This window comes from Mollisia scopiformis (assembly GCF_001500285.1).
Source record: "Mollisia scopiformis unplaced genomic scaffold LY89scaffold_6, whole genome shotgun sequence".
NCBI lineage: Eukaryota > Fungi > Ascomycota > Leotiomycetes > Helotiales > Mollisiaceae > Mollisia > Mollisia scopiformis.
Window position 1 is genome coordinate 871,944 of NW_017263586.1, and position 16,202 is coordinate 888,145.

Genomic DNA, 16,202 nt, shown 5'->3' on the forward strand with positions numbered 1-16,202 from the left:
AATTAGCGCCAAAATGCGGCTTCCGCCAGTTTGGCCGCACTTTGTCCTTAATAACCACCTCATCCTACACGACATATCAACACCTCGCTAATAACTTCACATCTATCTCCACCTGGTCGTCGTTGACCTTACGGAATTGTAAGCTGTCCCTTCTACCCTTTCCGACTGCTATGCGGCACTTGACAGATGGTGGCGGATATCAAATGCGCAGCGCGTGCGCTCGCAGGATCCTGGATACGATAGTGCTTCTTTCAATCATGGCAGCCTATTTGGGTCCAGAATGACTGCAATGCATCCTGAACAGAGCATCTGTCCTTTGCTTCTGTCTGCATATAGACTTGGGAGTTCACCTTCTATCGCGCAATGCTAACCTCCTGTCTCCCATAGAATCGACTTTAGTCACGATCAATATCCGATCTCACCCACACAACACAACCTCATCCCGCAATCATGGGTCTCACATTCTCAAAGCTCTTTGATAAGCTCTGGGGAAAGAAGGAGATGAGAATTCTGATGGTTGGTTTGGATGCTGCTGGAAAGACCACAATTCTCTACAAGCTCAAGCTCGGTGAAATTGTCACAACCATCCCTACAATCGGTATAGACCCTTCATTCTCCGATCATCGGCATCACTTGTTGAGTTGGCACTGATTTGGCTTTCCAGGATTCAACGTTGAGACCGTCGAGTACAAGAACATTCAATTCACCGTATGGGATGTTGGTGGACAGGACAAGATCCGACCCCTGTGGAGACATTACTTCCAAAACACCCAAGGCATCATCTTCGTCGTTGACAGCAATGATCGTGATCGTGTTGTTGAGGCTCGAGAGGAGTTGCAACGTATGTTGAACGAGGATGAGCTTAGGGATGCCATTCTTTTGGTCTTCGCCAACAAGCAAGATTTGCCAGTACGTTCGACTGTCTGCAATATGCAAGAATTTGCTAATCAATCTGCAGAATGCCATGAACGCTGCTGAGATCACAGACAAGTTGGGTCTTCACAGCTTGAGACAACGTGCCTGGGTAAGATTCCTCAACAAAAAACGTTCTGATACATTATACTCATTCTTTATAGTACATCCAATCCACCTGTGCTACCTCTGGAGATGGTCTTTATGAGGGTTTGGAGTGGCTCGCACAAACCCTCCGAAAGGCTGGTCATCAGTAAATCTGGCGTCCCTTTTTCCCTGCAATCCGATTGTCTTTCAAGCTTCCAAAACAATCGAACGTCCATATCATAACGTCTCCATATCGACCATTGGTGCCCCGTCCTATGAATCATCTCAGTCTCTTCGGTTCTACTTCCATGAGAGGCGCAAGGGTGGTTATTGTACGATGAATCAAGCTTCTGCGTTTTCCTGGGCTGCTGCATTGCATTTAGCTTTTGAGAACATCGCAAGGCTTTCTCTTTCCGCGCGTTTTCGGCCTTTCGACTTTCCTACATCTGGCTTTGCCATCTTGTGTTTCAGCATGGTATAAAAGCAGTCGGTAGATGGAGGATCATGGTAGTCTAGTCCGGAATTGATCTCACATTAGAAAAATAATCTTCCTCCTGCTTTGAGTGTGCAAGTCTGACGCTAAGAACAAAAAACTGACCAGATTTCAAGTCTCAGGTTTGTATTATCTGCAGCCTCAAACCAAGTCTGAGAGTCAAGGAGTCTAGCACGTCATAATAGAACTAAACCAATCATGTTTACAGACGAAGCACATAAAGTTTCGCAAGGACTCGCTAGCAAATGTTGTTTCTTCAACCTGTCAATATGGCACGGCACATTGAGCTCAGCTCTTCTGTTTCTATCTTTTTGCTAGTGCAGCTTCGGTCTTTATCTGGGACACTCAAGACTCTAGGTAGTCGAATTCCTACCGTGGCTATGACTATGATCATGAGCCTCATGACCAACGCCATCTTCTGCAACAGTAGTCCCCCAATCTTCGAATCCATCTACGATTCAGTCAGCATCTGTTGTATTCATGTGATCCTCTTGCTCGACGTACCTTTGAACATTGTAGCAAGTTTATCCTCGATTTCCTCAACAGTATACTTCTTATTCTTCATTACTCTCTCCCACCTCCTCATCTCACTATCAGTCAACAAGCACTCATCGAGAACAGCGAAAACGGCATGCTGCTCTACTTTCTCGCCGATGAAAACAAGTTCTTGACGTCTGTCGCCCCATGAGCCCGAGAAATCCGCTTCGATAGCTGCTACAATATCCATGTCCTCAGGCCAGGCCTCTGCTTCACAGTTAGTTCGACGCGAACTTTTGTGTTTGCTTGAAGATTTTACCACGTGGGACGACACAGAACCAAGGACCGCCTCCTTGGAGTGTGAGCATGCCGCCTGCTTGGCTCCATTCTCCGTGTTGACTGGGTCGAGTGGCCAGCCAAAAGAAGCCTTTAGAGCGGAGGAGACCTGAGAATGCCGGATGTGCAGCTTTATTTTGGAGGATCATCTGCGTTGTCAAATCCTGTATGTGAGAGATGGGCCAGAAAAACTACTTACCTTGGGGTCGATCTCCTTGGGATATTCTTTATCTTCGACATCTTCTCCCATTTCTGTGTCACTGTCTTCCCCTTCCTCGGCGTTTTGGTCCATGTCTTCATCGTCGTCTTCTCCGACCTCATCTTCTTCCACCACTTGATCGACGTTCTGCATAACGATGAACTTATCGTATATGAGATCCCATAGTCGATTGGGGTGGAATGGCTTCCTTGCACGGTATACGAAGCTTGAGATGCCGTACCTATGTCTCGTGAGAATATGATTTCTTCGATTCAGAAACCCATACTCACTCTTCCGTTTCAGGCTTAGGGACCATTTTCGACTTCCCGCCAATTTCCATTTGTGTCAGCTCGTGCAAACTTCTCAGCCAGCCAGCGCCAGTAGCAGCTTTCTCAAACGAGAACATGTTGGTATTGATGATCTCCATCACGTCTATTGCACTGTATCTCGCTTCGAGTACTTTGGCAACAGGGTTGAGTCTCTTTACCAGAGCAAGTATTCTTGCTTTGGTTGAGGAATCCACCATGTCTAGCTTGTTCACAATAATCACATCGGCGAACTCAAGTTGATCGACCATGAGATCTGTGATAGTCCGTTCATCCTCCGGAATAAAGTTGTCCTTCCCATACCTGTCAGACAAGAAGTCTGCCGTAGAAAAGTTATGGAACAAGTTAAAGGCATCCACAACCGAGACCGTAGTATCGAGTCGTGCAAGTTTATTAAGGCCCCCAAGATTCGCTCTACAGGATCGTCAGCTTGGCTCAAAGTCCAGGCAATCACCTACATCTCTTTTAAGACCGCACTTTCCTCTCCATCATCAAGGTTCCCCTCTTGCTCAATCATCATCCTCGAAAACTCAGTCGTAAATGTCTCAGCTACCTGCATCGGCTCACTGATACCTGTACTCTCAATGACTACATATTGTACTGCATCCGTTCTCGCCAGCTTCACGAGTTCTTCCAGCAAGTCGCCACGAAGTGTGCAGCAGATACAGCCATTTTGCAGCTGGATGAGTTTTTCTTTGCTTTGGGAAACGGTGTGTTGTTGAATGAGGGAAGCGTCGATGTTTAGTCTAAGGAGGTCAGCCATTGCTTTGGATGGATGGAATTGGGGTCGGACGAGGACATGTCATTGACGATGACGGCGATTCGGAGACCGTGAGAGGGGGATTTGAGGATATGTTCTAGTAAAGTGGTTTTCCCGCTTCCTAAGAAACCTGACAAGAGCGTCACTGGTAGTTGGCGGATCTTGGGCTCTTGGACTGCCATGTGGCTGTCTAAGGAGGATGGAGTTAACTCGTTGGTTGAGATTGGTGCCATTCTGACTTCTGAATCTTTTCTGGACACGAAATAGAATTTTTGAGCAGGACAAATTCGAAAGTAATTTTCAATTTTCTGAACTGAGTGTACGAAACAGTGTTCGAAGCGAGGTACAGTGCCATCAGGGTAGGAAAACTCAGGGAACATCAACCATCAAGGTGTTTCTCATATAAAGTTCAGGTTTATGACCAATCAAGCTCTAGATGTTGGAAATACTGTTTATGAGAAGGCCGCCAAAAGTAAAGTTCGTTCGAAAGTCTACTTTAGTGGTTGGCGTTGTCTTGTACGTGTGGATCATAGAGGATGGAGGGCTTCTGGGAATAAGGGTGGCATGAGAGCATTATATTTGTCGAATGTTGTTACTCGGTGCATGAAGAATATCACATCTTTCATCTTTCAGAAGGTCCAAGTGAAGGAAATCCGTCGATATATATCCAGAGATAGGAGAACATGTATTATACACCGTAGTTCTTCTGACTCCAACTCCACAACCCCCATAGAGTAGAGATTCGCCACCCAATGCCGCTAAACACACTTTCTTTATAGTAATATATATATATATATTTAGTTCTCAAAGGACTCGGTAGTACCGACATCCAAACCATCTCCACTCTTATTGATCTTGACCACTGCTGTCTCACCAGTCTTCAGCTCTCCTCGAATGATCTTATCCGCCAGTCCATTGCCAATTTCCTTGGAAATGAGCCTATTGAGAGGTCTGGCTCCGAATTTTGGATCATAGCCTCGCTCAGCAAGCCAGACACGAACAGTTTCATCAACGGAGAGAGTGATACGACGGTCGTGGAGACGTGTTTGAAGTTCCTTGAGACGAATGTCTACGATGTCACGGAGAGCGTCCGTGGAAAGGCGTTTGAAGATGATGAACTCGTCGATTCTGTTCAGGAATTCAGGTGCATCTACAGCAAAATTAGCATTGCGATGTTATAAGACTCAAATTGGAACTTACAGTTGTGTTGTACGACGTCCATAACAGCGTTCTTAACATTAGGAGCGATGTCGCCATTTGGTTCTTCGTGATAAGGGTGAATTGGGTCGTTGCCAACAAGTATATCTGCTCCAAGGTTCGAGGTAAAGACGATGAGGGTATTGCGGAAATCAATCTTGTGGCCTTGGCTGTCAGTCAAGAATCCTTCGTCCAGAACTTGTAGCAGAAGTGCGGAAATGTCTCTGTGGGCTTTCTCGAATTCGTCGAAAAGAAGTACAGCATAGGGCTTTCGTCGGACTGCTTCTGTAAGTTGACCGGCATCATCGTATCCGACATAACCAGCAGGGCTACAGCATGTTAGCATGGTTTACCATTGTGCTCCTCTATGCACTTACCTTCCAATTAGACGAGAAATGGTATGCTTTTCTTGGAATTCGCTCATGTCAAAACGAACAACGGCTGATTCTGTGGAGAACAAGAAGTTTGCCATCTTTTTACAAAGTTCTGTCTTTCCAACACCTGTAGGGCCGAGGAAGAAGAAGGAGGCCAATGGTCGTTTCTCTCCATTGAGGCCAGCTCTTTGCATCCTCACTGCGTTTGCAACAGCATGTAGAGCTTCATCCTGGCCACAGACGGACTCCCGTAAAGTGTCTTCCATGTGGATCAATTTCTCGGCATGTCCAGATGTCAACTTGGTGACTGGAATGCCAGTGACTCGTGAAACCACAGCAGCGATGTCATCAGCAGTAACAGCATCGTGGATCAAAGTGCCTTCTCCCGAGGCTCCGGTTGGCTCGCCATCTTTGGGTAACTTCGCCTCCATGGCGGGGATGACCGCATACCGCAACTCTCCAGCACGCGCAAAGTTGTTCTCTCGCTATTGAAGTCAGTGGAGATTCTAGTCAAGTATGTCTTGTCGTGGGGTAGCATTGGCTTACCTGTGCTTGATCGAGTTCTATCCTAGCTTTTTCCAAGTCTTCCTTGGTCTTCTTGATGGCATCAATTTCTGCTCTCTCCTTTTCCCACTTCTCCGTGAGCGTGGCTGCCTCAGCTTGGCATTCCTTAAGATCAGATTCCAGCTTCTCTCTTCGCTCTCTGCTAGCAACATCGGTTTCTTTGCGTAAGCTTTCCAACTCGATTTGAATCGTCATGATCCTCTGATCCAGGCGCATGATATCTTCTGGCTTGCTTTCTTGTTGTAATCGCAAGCCGCTGGCTGCTTCGTCCATAAGATCTATAGCTTTATCGGGTAGGAATCTGTCTGTAATGTATCGATTGCTGTATGTGGCTGCCGCGACAAGTGCGCCATCTGTGATGCGCACACCGTGGTGAACTTCGTACTTCTCTTTGATGCCTCGAAGTATACTGATAGTGTCTTGAATGGAGGGTTCATTGACTTGAATAGGCTGAAAACGTCTTGCAAGGGCAACATCTAGGAATGGACTGTTAGTATATGAACTTCAACTGGTATAAAACAGAGATCAAAGATCGGAAATTATAAAATCAAAGTGCAGATGCAAATTTAAATAGTATCCTATGCATTAACAAACCATCGCTGTACATTGAACACATTGACAACAACGTTGTACAGCAACAAGATTTTAACACAGAAAAGTACAACACTTCACACAATACCAAGAGCAATTCGCAACGAGGAACTAGATATTTCAGCTTACCCTTTTCAATTAATCGATACTCATTGAGAGTTGTAGCTCCACAGCATTGCAATTCGCCTCTTGAGAGTGCTGGCTTGAGAAGGTTACTTGCATCTATGGATCCCTCTGCTTTGCCTAGGCCAAGCAAAGTGTGGAGTTCATCCACGAAAAGAATAATGCCACCATGAGCTTCTTGGACTTCTTTCAAGACAGCCTTCAGTCTCTCTTCAAAGTCGCCACGAAACTTCGCTCCTGCGATGAGCTGGCCAAGATCCAATGATATAACCTTCTTGTCCTTGATACTCTCAGGAACATCGCCTCTGATTATTCTTTGAGCCAATCCTTCCAATATAGCCGTCTTGCCAGTTCCTGCACTTCCGATGAGTACTGGGTTGTTCTTCGTACGTCGAGATAGTACTTGGATCGTTCGATAGATCTCTGCGTCTCTTCCTATGACAGGATCTAGCTTCCCGTCTTTGGCTCGAGCAGTCAAATCGACTCCATATTGCTCCAATGCTGATTTCTCTTCCCCACCCCCCCCTAAGTCCATACGATGTGTGCCACCTGGAGGGTGTGGACGTCCACGTCCATTGGCATATGCGCGAAATGCCGTGAGAGGGACGACGTAGTGTTGTGGTACGAGGGTATTGCTCCGAAGAGCTACACTACTGAGAGGTATCTCTGGTACTCGAAGAGATCGTTCTGTCGCACTTGCGATGCGCCGGGCAGGAATTCGTAGTTGTCGGACAAACATGGTGAAAAATGTTCAGTATAGTCAGAAACATTGGTATCGACAGGACAGAAGGAAAGTAAACATCTTCAGATACTCAAGTGGGAATATGTACCGTGGCGTGACAAAAAGTTTTTGTCTGTTGATCTGGAAGCATCAGGCTGCTTCTATTTGATAGCCTTGCTGGTCTGGATCTAGCCGGAAATAGACTAGATTGGGCGTAGACCTAGCCAATCGACCGAGCACAACCCAAAGTTCAGTTTTAAATTCTGACCACAACATCAAAACCCCACCACCACAAAAACATTCTTCAATTCCTTCCAAACCCTTTCTCCCTTTGTCAACATCAGAACTCGACACAATGGGATTCGCCGATCTTGTCACAGATGCTGGTCTCACTAGTAAGTTTCCTTGCTCTGATCAGGCATTCAAAGTCCTCGATCGCAAATTTCGAGGCCATTCAAAATTGACGTGACTCACTCAGTGCTTAACAGCTGGTTGGAGACTCGGTCATACATCGTCGGGTACGTTTTTATCTTCAGTCTACAGTTTTCCCGCGTTTGCAGAAAGTGTGGCATACTGTGCCAGTTTCTGCAAACTCGAATTCCTCCCTAATAACAAATTTCATGATGAACAACATTGGTCCGTGTTACTGAGCGGCCTCAAGAACCGTGTTATGGCGATCACCAAGCATACAAGTGCACTTCTGAATACAATTTCTACCATCTGCTGTTATTTTCGCTGCCATTAGCGATCACAAGGCTGACCTAAAAGAACAGATACTCCCCATCTCAGGCCGATGTTGCTACCCACAAGGCCTTGAAGTCTGCACCTGATGCCGCTAAATACCCGTACGCTGCTAGATGGTACAAGCACATTACAAGCTGGACCGAGGAATTTGCCACTCTCCCTGGTGATGCCTCAAAGGCTTACTCCACATACGGCCCCGAGGTCACCACCGCCACCCTGAACCCAGCAAAGGCTCCTGCAGCAGCTGAGGAGGAGGATGACGATGTCGATCTCTTCGGTAGTGATGATGAGGAAGAGGACGCAGAAGCTGCGAGAATCAGAGACGAGCGTCTAGCTGAGTACAAGAAGAAGAAGGAGGGCAAGACCAAGCCTGCTGCCAAGTCTGTTGTCACTATGGATGTTAAGCCTTGGGGTATGTGTTCATGTACGGTTCTTGTGAAGCTTACCCTTACTAACTGGCACTGTAGATGATGAGACGGATATGAAGGCTCTTGAGGCTTCCGTTCGTGGCATCGAGAAAGATGGTCTCGTCTGGGGTAAATCCCAGCTTGTCGCTGTCGGTTTCGGTATCAAGAAGCTCCAGATGTAAGTATTCCTTGCGGTGTTCTCTATCAACCTCCAAATCCCCTTCCACCTGGACTTCCTTGGTGTCCCTTCGATTATTATAATCCTCCCCGATTGTTTAGCATTGTTAGCGTTCTCGAGATCTTCTCTTTAGACATCATGACCTCACATTTGCCATATTCGTCGCTTTAATCTTGACCGGTAGCCTCAGGATCCAATGATACCTCAGAGTTTCTTCAACATCTCCATTGGCTTTGATAGATTTTTGAACGCAGACTAATAGCCTTATTTAGCAACCTGATCATTGAAGATGACAAGGTCGGATTGGATGATTTGCAAGAGGAGATTGTAAGCAAAGTACACTCCTGTCCATGTAGTCTCGCACTAACAAGTCTCAGGCCGAATTCGAGGACTACGTTCAGTCAACTGATGTTGTAAGTACTACGTGCTATATAGGTAGATATCTACTGACATCCTCCAGGTAGCTATGCAAAAGCTATAGAGCACTCCCTCGCTTTAGACGACTTCTTCTCTACAATTATCAGCGTTCTTGATTCCAGATCATGCTACTGCTGTTTTTATGGCTTCCCGGTTAATGAATGACATGACGATGTCATGGATAGCATAGAAATAAAATGCCAAAACCATGATGACCTCCATTTAATTTTCATACCTCAATGTTGTTCGTGACTGTGAAACCCTTTTTGTATGCTCGGAAAAAACCACGCTGCAGCCCCCACATTGTTAGCAGAGCCTCCACCGAAGGCGCTAAGTTTTGCGGCTCACCAAGTAATCAACGCCAACTTGCAGCTTGTCCCACTTGCAAGCCCAACACAAAGACATCACAGTATGACCTGGATATCAAAGTCTGTCACCGGCCTAGGCCTGCTGTTCCTGGCGCATGCGTGAGTATTTTATGCGACGACGTCTGGAAGCCCCGTCATTAACAGTCCACGCAGATGTTACTCGGCCTACGAACACTCTGCTCTCCATTCCACCAGTACAGCTTCTCTATCATCAACAGCAGCTCATACCGCGATCACGTCCACTTCTTCCTCACTACCTATCGATATATCGATCGAAACACTTGTGGCGGTATTCACAGTTTGCCTGGGTCTGGTCCTAGGCACTCCTGAATTGCGACCAATACAATGGCGGGTTTGGGCAGGCCAAATTGAGCGTGAAGGAGAAGCAGGATTCACAAACATCGATGGGCAAGTGGATAAGGACTATGTTGGCAATCCATTCAGAGTGTTGGAAAGCAGACCGGGTTTCGTGGATATCCGGAAGCAGAGGAAGGAGTTTGCAGAGTGGGTACGAGAAGGCGGAGGAATTGATGAAGCAAAGAAGAGCTGAAGTCGAATCACAAGGCATATGTAAAAATGGCGCAGGGTGGTATTCTCAGTGGACTTCTCACTGGTAGATATTTGCCGTATAGACTCTTGCAATTAGTGATGCAAGAGAAGCTGCGACATAGCACTACTTTACGCTCAAATCAAGAAATTCATGAGTGTATCATAAGTTTTGTCAAAGTATGATATTTCGAGCCCCTGCAATCCCTTGATTTTTAATTAGTGGTGGCATGAAACTTATATCTCAGTGTTGTACAGTACCTCAGGGTGGCTCGTCAACAAGACACCTAAAATTCGCTTTACATTTCCTGCTTCCGTCCTACATCTTCCACTCCCCTGACTATTGAGCGACCAAGATTTCAAGATGGCCTTCAAACGCCGTCGATTGACATCTGGGACATCATCCCGATCTCAATCATCCTCCAGACCACAGTCATTCTCTCGACTGAGCTCTGTGCCTCGGAGCAATGCAGCGTCGTCACCTGCTCTACCACCACTCCAACCTCAGAAAAGACTTTCCCTTGGGATTCGCGGCTCCAGTGTTGCCAGTAGCACGCTGCGGGGAGAAGAAGATGTACGAGCAGAGCATCTTGAAACGGAAGCTGAAATACAAGCTCGTGAAGACGCGGATGAAATGAACGAAGTCATTCTTGCCGTCGACATGAGAGACCGTGGCACAATAGGAAGTGCCTACTACGTTACGAGGGAAGAGAAACTCTGCCTCATGGAGGACATCAAGATGGCAGGGCTTGATATTATTGACACATTAAAACTTCACGCACAGCCAACTCTGATTCTGATCAGGACACGATCGGACGAGAAGTTGGAGGATCATCTAGCCAAAGATGCACGAGGTATCGATCGAGGAGATGAAGCTAGTAAGTCAACCCAGACACCATTCACTTGCTGTCACTTACTTCGATTGTGATAGATGATATTTTCGGATCTTATATCCTTAATTCCCGAACGGCAGGAGATTTCAATGAAGAGAAGGCTAAGAATATGCTTATCAACCTCGAACTCACTGCCGATGAAGCTCCAAACATCATTTTCACGACTCCAGCAGATGAAGCTGCTGGTGGTATGCCGTATGAGGATAATGGTGTTATGGGTCGCCAAGGTAGGCTCTTAAGGCTCGCTGGTTGGATTGATCTTGACAGCAAAGTCACTGTAAGTACACTGGCACTGCACGTCTTACGATACATTGACCACGCTGTAGCTTGGATGTGCAGGTGCCATCCTGAACTACATATCCAGGCGAAAGAATGTTGAGTATCTTCCAAACGATCAGGCTGCTCTGGTTGCGTTTCGAATTCGCACAATTGAGATGTTCACTCTTTCAGACATGATGTTTGTCAACGCTGATACGTTGGCTTCACTCCAAATCATCCAGTCGGAGAACCATCCTAATTCGCACATGCAAGGACCCAACAAGTCTACATCTGGTGCAAAGGAGAGCTTGTCCGTGTATGGTCTATTTTGTCATCTTGCCCAGAGCCCGCAGGGAAAGCAGAAGCTTAGACAAATTTTCCTCCGCCCAAGTACCGACTTGAATGTCATCAGGGAAAGGTTGAGTACTATCAGCGTCTTACTACGGCCCGATAATTCTACGTTGCTAGGAAAGATCAGTCGTAGTCTGAAGAAGATCAAGGACCTACGATCCGTGATGATCCACCTCCAAAAGGGCATCAGCGACACTCCAGGCCAGAAGAATGCGTTCCGCAGAGGTCCGTGGGGAAGCATTCAGAGCTTCACTTTCCATGTTCTCCTGATATTAGACGCCGTTCGTGAACTAGCTGGTAGTCGGACAGTGGCTGTTGCGAACAAGTTCGTCGCTCAAATACAGGTTGCTCGAATCAAAAGTGTGGGCGAAATGATCACGAATACTGTGGACTTCCAGATCTCGGAAGAGCAACATCGTACGGTTGTTATGCCGGGCGTAGATCCCGAGCTGGATAATTTTAAGAGAACATATGACGGCATGACCAATCTTCTAACCCAGGTCGCAACCCTACTTTCAAAGGATTTACCAGAATGGGCAACACAATATGTACAGAATTGTATCTTCTTTCCTCAACTAGGATTTCTGACCGTGGTTCATTTGGATCCGACAACGGGTAAAGGCAAGTATGAAGGGGAAGGCCTAGAAGATGATGTCTGGGAGAAGATGTTTGCTAGCAACGATATGGGCTACTACAAGAACCGGCGCATGAAAGAGATGGATGACTACTTTGGAGATTTATGGAGCATGATTTGTGGTAGGTCAAGTTCCCAACTCGTTTTCGCAGCAGTTGCTGAAGCCTGATTCAGATAGGGAGATCGAGATCATTCATGGGCTCGCCGTCAAAGTTCTCGAGCATGAGCAACTTCTTGTGTCCGCCTCTGATCTTTGCGGAGAACTTGATTGTCTTGTCGCATTGGCGCTGGGCGCTCAAAAATACCGATACAGTCCGCCGCAAGTGACGAGAGCCAATGTGATGAGCATCGAAGGTGGTCGCCATCCATTGCAAGAGCTCACTGTCCCAGCCTACATTGCAAATGATTGCTTTTTGAAAGGAGGAGTGGGCGAAGACGATGAAGAGAACAGCAGCCTCGTCGAATCGCGAGCTTCATCGGTTTCGCAGAGCATTGAAGGTCCTAGCATGCTCATTATGACTGGACCTAATTACTCAGGAAAAAGTGTATACCTCAAACAAAATGCTTTGATCGTCTATATGGCACATATTGGTAGTTTTGTGCCTGCTGAGAGAGCAGTCATAGGATTGACGGACAAGATTTTGACAAGAATCGCAACAAGGGAAAGTGTTTCGAGAAACCAGAGTGCCTTCATGATCGACCTGCAACAAATTACACTGTCTTTGACTCTCGCCACCAGTCGTACTCTCATCATCATTGATGAGTTCGGCAAAGGTACCAACGCCTCGGATGGTGCAGGTCTCTGTTGTGGAGCTTTCGAATATCTTCTCAGTCTTGGTATTAATCGACCAAAGGTCCTTGCAGCCACGCATTTCCATGAAATCTTCGAGAATGGGTTCCTTAGCGATAGACCAGAGTTGTCGTTTGGGCACATGGAAGTTCGTGTAGATACGCAGGCGGAACTGGTTGAAGATCAGATTACGTACCTATACAACTTTGTGCCAGGTCGAAGCATCTCTAGTTTTGGCACCACTTGTGCTATGATGAATGGGATTGATACAGCAATCGTGGAGAGAGCTGATGAATTGATTATCTTGGCGGCTCGAGGTGAGGACCTCATCGCTGCTTGCGCCAAGGTCTCCCCGGATGAGCAACGAGAACTGGAAGACGCAGAACAGATTGGAAGACAATTCCTTGAGCAGGAGTTTCCGCTCCCAGAGGACAAGCAAGCAGCCGGGTTCAACGTCCGAAGTGTCTTGCAGAACATTCTTGCCGTGAGTTCGAACTAAGGCACCGTGAATACTTGAAACTTAGTTTCGAATTTGCATTATTGCACATCATACTCAGGTGGCGGACCCATTAATAGCACATGACATACAGTACGTGAGGGATTTTGCGCTGGCTTGTTCAAGTCTAGGTGGAATCCAATTTTAGAAGAGGTAGAAGTCAGTGAGCACGAATTTGCTGAAGATCTTGCAGAATCAAGGAGGCTCTATCTACTTTAAGCTTCATTTCCGGAGACCAAAGTTTCTTCTGCTTGTGATCATCCCATCAACCATGAAAATTTTCTTTTCTAAACGTTCAACGGTGTTTGGACCCTCGACCAAACAGTCGATGAATCCGAGCCCTCGACAATACTTGACTGACTGCTTGGATGCCAAGGATGTTTTACCTTGGCGAGGAAACAAGCCCTGACCAACCATGAGAAGACCGAAGAATCGAAACAAGTGAAAATTCTGCAGAAGGGCCCAATTGTGAGCATTGAGACTGGTTCTGTTTCGAAGAGCTCTGACGATGTCTCAGTATTGGACTGTTTGGGGCATGGAAGCAGGGGTGAAGCGTGCCGAAGTGAGGCCTGCGTTATGTCCACCTCGGGATTTTCTCCAGATTCTGGCATGTTCAGCCTCTTTCCTTCAACCTTGGAAACGGGTCCCGGTCGACTCCATTTTCTGCAAGCGCACGTTAAGCTTGTATGAGATTCGTCGTCCCCTATTCGCCCGTCTTCTCTGCAGCCGTCTACATCTGGACCCTCTGCCGGCAACGTCCCCATGTCTTCCATCGCCAAGAAAAACTCATCGCGACACAAGGCGACGCTCTGTGCGTAGTGTCAGTGTTTCAACGGCCAGCCACTCCTCTTCTCGAGTCGACCCTCCGCTATTGGTCGTCGTGAGGTCCAAATATAGCCGATGTCGTCGTCGTCTCAATTCAGAGACAAGGTTGGCCACTGTCAAGGCATAATGTGCCTTCGACTGCATGCCGCCTCTCGCGATACCTGTGGCAGATCAGTTACGCGGTCTCCTTAGAATAACTCTCGAGGTGAGGGAAAACAGTCTCGAAATGTTCAGAGCAAGTCGAAGAGAGAAGAGAGGCGTTAGCACGTTGGTTTGAGGTCTCATCTCGAACCCTTGCGAAGTGGAGATTCGTCCCAACATGGTTCGAGCAAAAGCGCCGAACATAGAGGAGACGTCAGGTATGGTACTTTTGTGGAGAATACAGAAAAGTGTTCAAGGGAGTGGCTGTTGACATATAAGTATGTGCTCATGGACTCTCCAAACTTTCATTCCTCATTCTCATCATCTTCATAATAACATCATCGGTCGATCCGTCTTCAATTCTTCAACTTTTCATCAATACCATTCAATTCTATTCTCCACCAACCTTCCAAACCAATCCTCCAACCTTCAAAATGCAATACTCAAACATCATCATCCTTGCTCTCGCAGCCGGTGCCGTTGCTCAAAACGTAAGTTTACCATCTCATCTTCTACTGATTAGATATCATACTAACACTCACTTCAGTCAACCACAAAGGCAGGAAAGACAGCAGCAACCGACGCTTCCGCCACCGGTTCCTCCACAGCAAAGGCTGGCAAGACAGCAGCCACTGACGCCTCCACCAGCGCCGCAGCAAAGGCCACCGGCAAGACCAACGCCAACTCCACAGCCAGCGGCAAGGCTTCAGCAAGCGGATCCGCAGCAAAGGCCTCATCAACAGGCAAGACCAACTCCTCATCCACCACCTCCGGCGGAACTGTCAAGGCCACCACCAACGGTGCTCCCTCGATGTTGGCACAAAGCGGTGGATTCGTCACGGTTGCTGGTCTCGGTATTGCTTTCGCTCTGTTCATGTAAAGGGATGAGTGATATTTGGGCTTGCTTGGGATTATTGTATAGATTATTGGTGTTGGGAGGGGAGGGTTGTTCCCGTGTTGTGGAGCAGGTCTCTCAATGAACATAGCATGTGGTAACACTCTATAACAACATAGCATTTGCATGGCGTCTAAAGAAATGAATGGACATTGATGAACCTTTACTTTCCCATATTTGCCACTTGATCGTGATCTATTGGACATTCAATTTTCCATGTCCAATTATCGCCATTGGCTGGTTGATCAGGAAGTAGAGTCTGGAAAAGTCTGATACAAAAGACACTGACAGCCGGGGTTTCTAGAAGAAAAGGCTATTGGGAACAACCTAGTGGAGAACAGTGGAGACAGGATTAAAAGGCATAAGCTCGTGTGTTTCAATGTCGCCCGAGCCACGTGATGAAAACTGGGTTTTGATGTCCCAGATATTGTGGATCTTGAGCAAGACGTTCGGCATTTGGAAACTGGTATTGTTCAGGACAAGTCTGGTTGAGTCATGCTAACGATTGCTTGAATGTCTAAGTGCTCAAGGAGTGCAAAGTGCTTGATTGACAACACGGAGATTCAGGAAGATGTTTGACTGCAAGGAATTGTGAACTCGAACATACTTTTAAGGTCGGATGTTTGACGTTCACGTGAACACTTCCAATTCTTTTGTTGCAGATCGCAATGTTACGACAATTCACAGATCAGTAGCCTTAATCACAGAAAAATTTGTCCCGCGACAACTACTGATTAGAGCAAAAACGGACGAGCCATAAAGAGCTTCAAGTGTATGAAGAATCGATCCCCGTTTTGGTTTGCCCTTTTTCATATTTTGTTGGGTGATTTATCTTTGTTGAAGGTTGAGGGGTGGCTGCTCGCAGGTTTGAGAGGTTCAAATTGAAGGTAAGCAGAAAGAATTGGCGCTTGCGCAGGGAAGGTATGATAGAGTTGCGCCTAGTCTTCTTAAGTCTTGAGACGTTGAGGGACATTCAATGAGTTTTGTTGCATATCGAGTCCGATGTCGTTCCTTCCTCTACTATCAAGGGAGATTCAAATTGAGTTTTGTTGCATGTCGACCCAGTCGTCGCTCCTTCCGCTATCATTCAACAGGGAGA

The 16,202-nt window shown here is 46.8% G+C and overlaps 8 protein-coding genes across 8 annotated transcripts; 5 read left to right on the forward strand and 3 right to left on the reverse strand.

Annotated features, from left to right (window-relative positions):
- Positions 1-72: 72 nt before the first annotated feature.
- On the forward strand, positions 73-1,303 carry LY89DRAFT_682261 (ADP-ribosylation factor 1). The gene is made up of 4 exons (XM_018214471.1): positions 73-598; positions 665-909; positions 959-1,024; positions 1,077-1,303. Exons 1-4 carry the CDS (start codon positions 451-453, stop codon positions 1,167-1,169), a joined length of 552 nt encoding a protein of 183 aa, XP_018074892.1. The 5' UTR covers positions 73-450; the 3' UTR covers positions 1,170-1,303.
- A 473-nt stretch (positions 1,304-1,776) lies between these two features.
- On the reverse strand, positions 1,777-3,800 carry LY89DRAFT_640172 (cobW-domain-containing protein). Its single transcript, XM_018211654.1, has 7 exons — positions 3,624-3,800; positions 3,289-3,576; positions 2,795-3,244; positions 2,505-2,745; positions 2,289-2,454; positions 1,997-2,236; positions 1,777-1,943 (listed from the first exon to the last, which is right to left on the reverse strand). The coding sequence occupies exons 1-7, from the start codon at positions 3,770-3,772 to the stop codon at positions 1,846-1,848; spliced, it is 1,632 nt and encodes a 543-aa protein (XP_018074893.1). The 5' UTR covers positions 3,773-3,800; the 3' UTR covers positions 1,777-1,845.
- Positions 3,801-3,903: 103 nt separating this feature from the next.
- On the reverse strand, positions 3,904-7,121 carry LY89DRAFT_610751 (P-loop containing nucleoside triphosphate hydrolase protein). Its single transcript, XM_018210559.1, has 5 exons — positions 6,446-7,121; positions 5,708-6,201; positions 5,165-5,646; positions 4,791-5,116; positions 3,904-4,740 (listed from the first exon to the last, which is right to left on the reverse strand). Exons 1-5 carry the CDS (start codon positions 6,972-6,974, stop codon positions 4,388-4,390), a joined length of 2,184 nt encoding a protein of 727 aa, XP_018074894.1. The 5' UTR covers positions 6,975-7,121; the 3' UTR covers positions 3,904-4,387.
- Positions 7,122-7,480: 359 nt separating this feature from the next.
- On the forward strand, positions 7,481-9,127 carry LY89DRAFT_682264 (elongation factor 1-beta). Its single transcript, XM_018214472.1, has 7 exons — positions 7,481-7,555; positions 7,639-7,678; positions 7,934-8,316; positions 8,372-8,489; positions 8,762-8,816; positions 8,867-8,902; positions 8,950-9,127. The coding sequence occupies exons 1-7, from the start codon at positions 7,516-7,518 to the stop codon at positions 8,968-8,970; spliced, it is 693 nt and encodes a 230-aa protein (XP_018074895.1). The 5' UTR covers positions 7,481-7,515; the 3' UTR covers positions 8,971-9,127.
- A 133-nt stretch (positions 9,128-9,260) lies between these two features.
- On the forward strand, positions 9,261-10,029 carry LY89DRAFT_682265 (uncharacterized protein). Its single transcript, XM_018214473.1, has 2 exons — positions 9,261-9,373; positions 9,428-10,029. The coding sequence occupies exons 1-2, from the start codon at positions 9,318-9,320 to the stop codon at positions 9,822-9,824; spliced, it is 453 nt and encodes a 150-aa protein (XP_018074896.1). The 5' UTR covers positions 9,261-9,317; the 3' UTR covers positions 9,825-10,029.
- Positions 10,030-10,184: 155 nt separating this feature from the next.
- LY89DRAFT_578807 (uncharacterized protein) lies at positions 10,185-13,245 on the forward strand (the record flags this gene model as incomplete). Its single annotated transcript, XM_018208968.1, has 4 exons — positions 10,185-10,698; positions 10,752-10,990; positions 11,040-12,078; positions 12,131-13,245. The coding sequence occupies 4 exons, from the start codon at positions 10,185-10,187 to the stop codon at positions 13,243-13,245; spliced, it is 2,907 nt and encodes a 968-aa protein (XP_018074897.1).
- A 109-nt stretch (positions 13,246-13,354) lies between these two features.
- Positions 13,355-14,126, reverse strand: LY89DRAFT_446254 (uncharacterized protein). Its single transcript, XM_018207583.1, has 2 exons — positions 13,801-14,126; positions 13,355-13,744 (listed from the first exon to the last, which is right to left on the reverse strand). Exons 1-2 carry the CDS (start codon positions 14,013-14,015, stop codon positions 13,465-13,467), a joined length of 495 nt encoding a protein of 164 aa, XP_018074898.1. The 5' UTR covers positions 14,016-14,126; the 3' UTR covers positions 13,355-13,464.
- Positions 14,127-14,642: 516 nt separating this feature from the next.
- LY89DRAFT_730579 (uncharacterized protein) lies at positions 14,643-15,088 on the forward strand (the record flags this gene model as incomplete). Its single annotated transcript, XM_018219493.1, has 2 exons — positions 14,643-14,699; positions 14,756-15,088. The coding sequence occupies 2 exons, from the start codon at positions 14,643-14,645 to the stop codon at positions 15,086-15,088; spliced, it is 390 nt and encodes a 129-aa protein (XP_018074899.1).
- Between the last annotated feature and the right edge of the window lie 1,114 nt (positions 15,089-16,202).

Bases quoted from the DNA above. Each gene is read 5' to 3' on its own strand.
- LY89DRAFT_682261 (XM_018214471.1), top strand. From the start codon at position 451: ATGGGTCTCACATTCTCAAAGCTCTTTGATAAGCTCTGGGGAAAGAAG. The intron at 599-664 runs GTATAGACCCTT...TTGGCTTTCCAG, and splicing joins CACAACCATCCCTACAATCG to GATTCAACGTTGAGACCGTC. The intron at 1,025-1,076 runs GTAAGATTCCTC...CATTCTTTATAG, and splicing joins GCTTGAGACAACGTGCCTGG to TACATCCAATCCACCTGTGC.
- LY89DRAFT_640172 (XM_018211654.1), bottom strand. From the start codon at position 3,772: ATGGCAGTCCAAGAGCCCAAGATCCGCCAACTACCAGTGACGCTCTTG. The intron at 2,455-2,504 runs GTAAGTAGTTTT...TTGACAACGCAG, and splicing joins CCAAGGAGATCGACCCCAAG to ATGATCCTCCAAAATAAAGC. The intron at 2,237-2,288 runs GTAAAATCTTCA...ACTGTGAAGCAG, and splicing joins GTTCTGTGTCGTCCCACGTG to AGGCCTGGCCTGAGGACATG.
- LY89DRAFT_610751 (XM_018210559.1), bottom strand. From the start codon at position 6,974: ATGGACTTAGGGGGGGGTGGGGAAGAGAAATCAGCATTGGAGCAATAT. The intron at 5,647-5,707 runs GTAAGCCAATGC...TGACTTCAATAG, and splicing joins TAGAACTCGATCAAGCACAG to CGAGAGAACAACTTTGCGCG. The intron at 4,741-4,790 runs GTAAGTTCCAAT...ATTTTGCTGTAG, and splicing joins GGACGTCGTACAACACAACT to ATGCACCTGAATTCCTGAAC.
- LY89DRAFT_682264 (XM_018214472.1), top strand. From the start codon at position 7,516: ATGGGATTCGCCGATCTTGTCACAGATGCTGGTCTCACTA. The intron at 7,556-7,638 runs GTAAGTTTCCTT...TGACTCACTCAG, and splicing joins CACAGATGCTGGTCTCACTA to TGCTTAACAGCTGGTTGGAG. The intron at 8,317-8,371 runs GTATGTGTTCAT...CTGGCACTGTAG, and splicing joins TATGGATGTTAAGCCTTGGG to ATGATGAGACGGATATGAAG.
- LY89DRAFT_682265 (XM_018214473.1), top strand. From the start codon at position 9,318: ATGACCTGGATATCAAAGTCTGTCACCGGCCTAGGCCTGCTGTTCCTG. The intron at 9,374-9,427 runs GTGAGTATTTTA...CAGTCCACGCAG, and splicing joins CTGCTGTTCCTGGCGCATGC to ATGTTACTCGGCCTACGAAC.
- LY89DRAFT_446254 (XM_018207583.1), bottom strand. From the start codon at position 14,015: ATGGAAGACATGGGGACGTTGCCGGCAGAGGGTCCAGATGTAGACGGC. The intron at 13,745-13,800 runs GCACGCTTCACC...AGACATCGTCAG, and splicing joins ATAACGCAGGCCTCACTTCG to AGCTCTTCGAAACAGAACCA.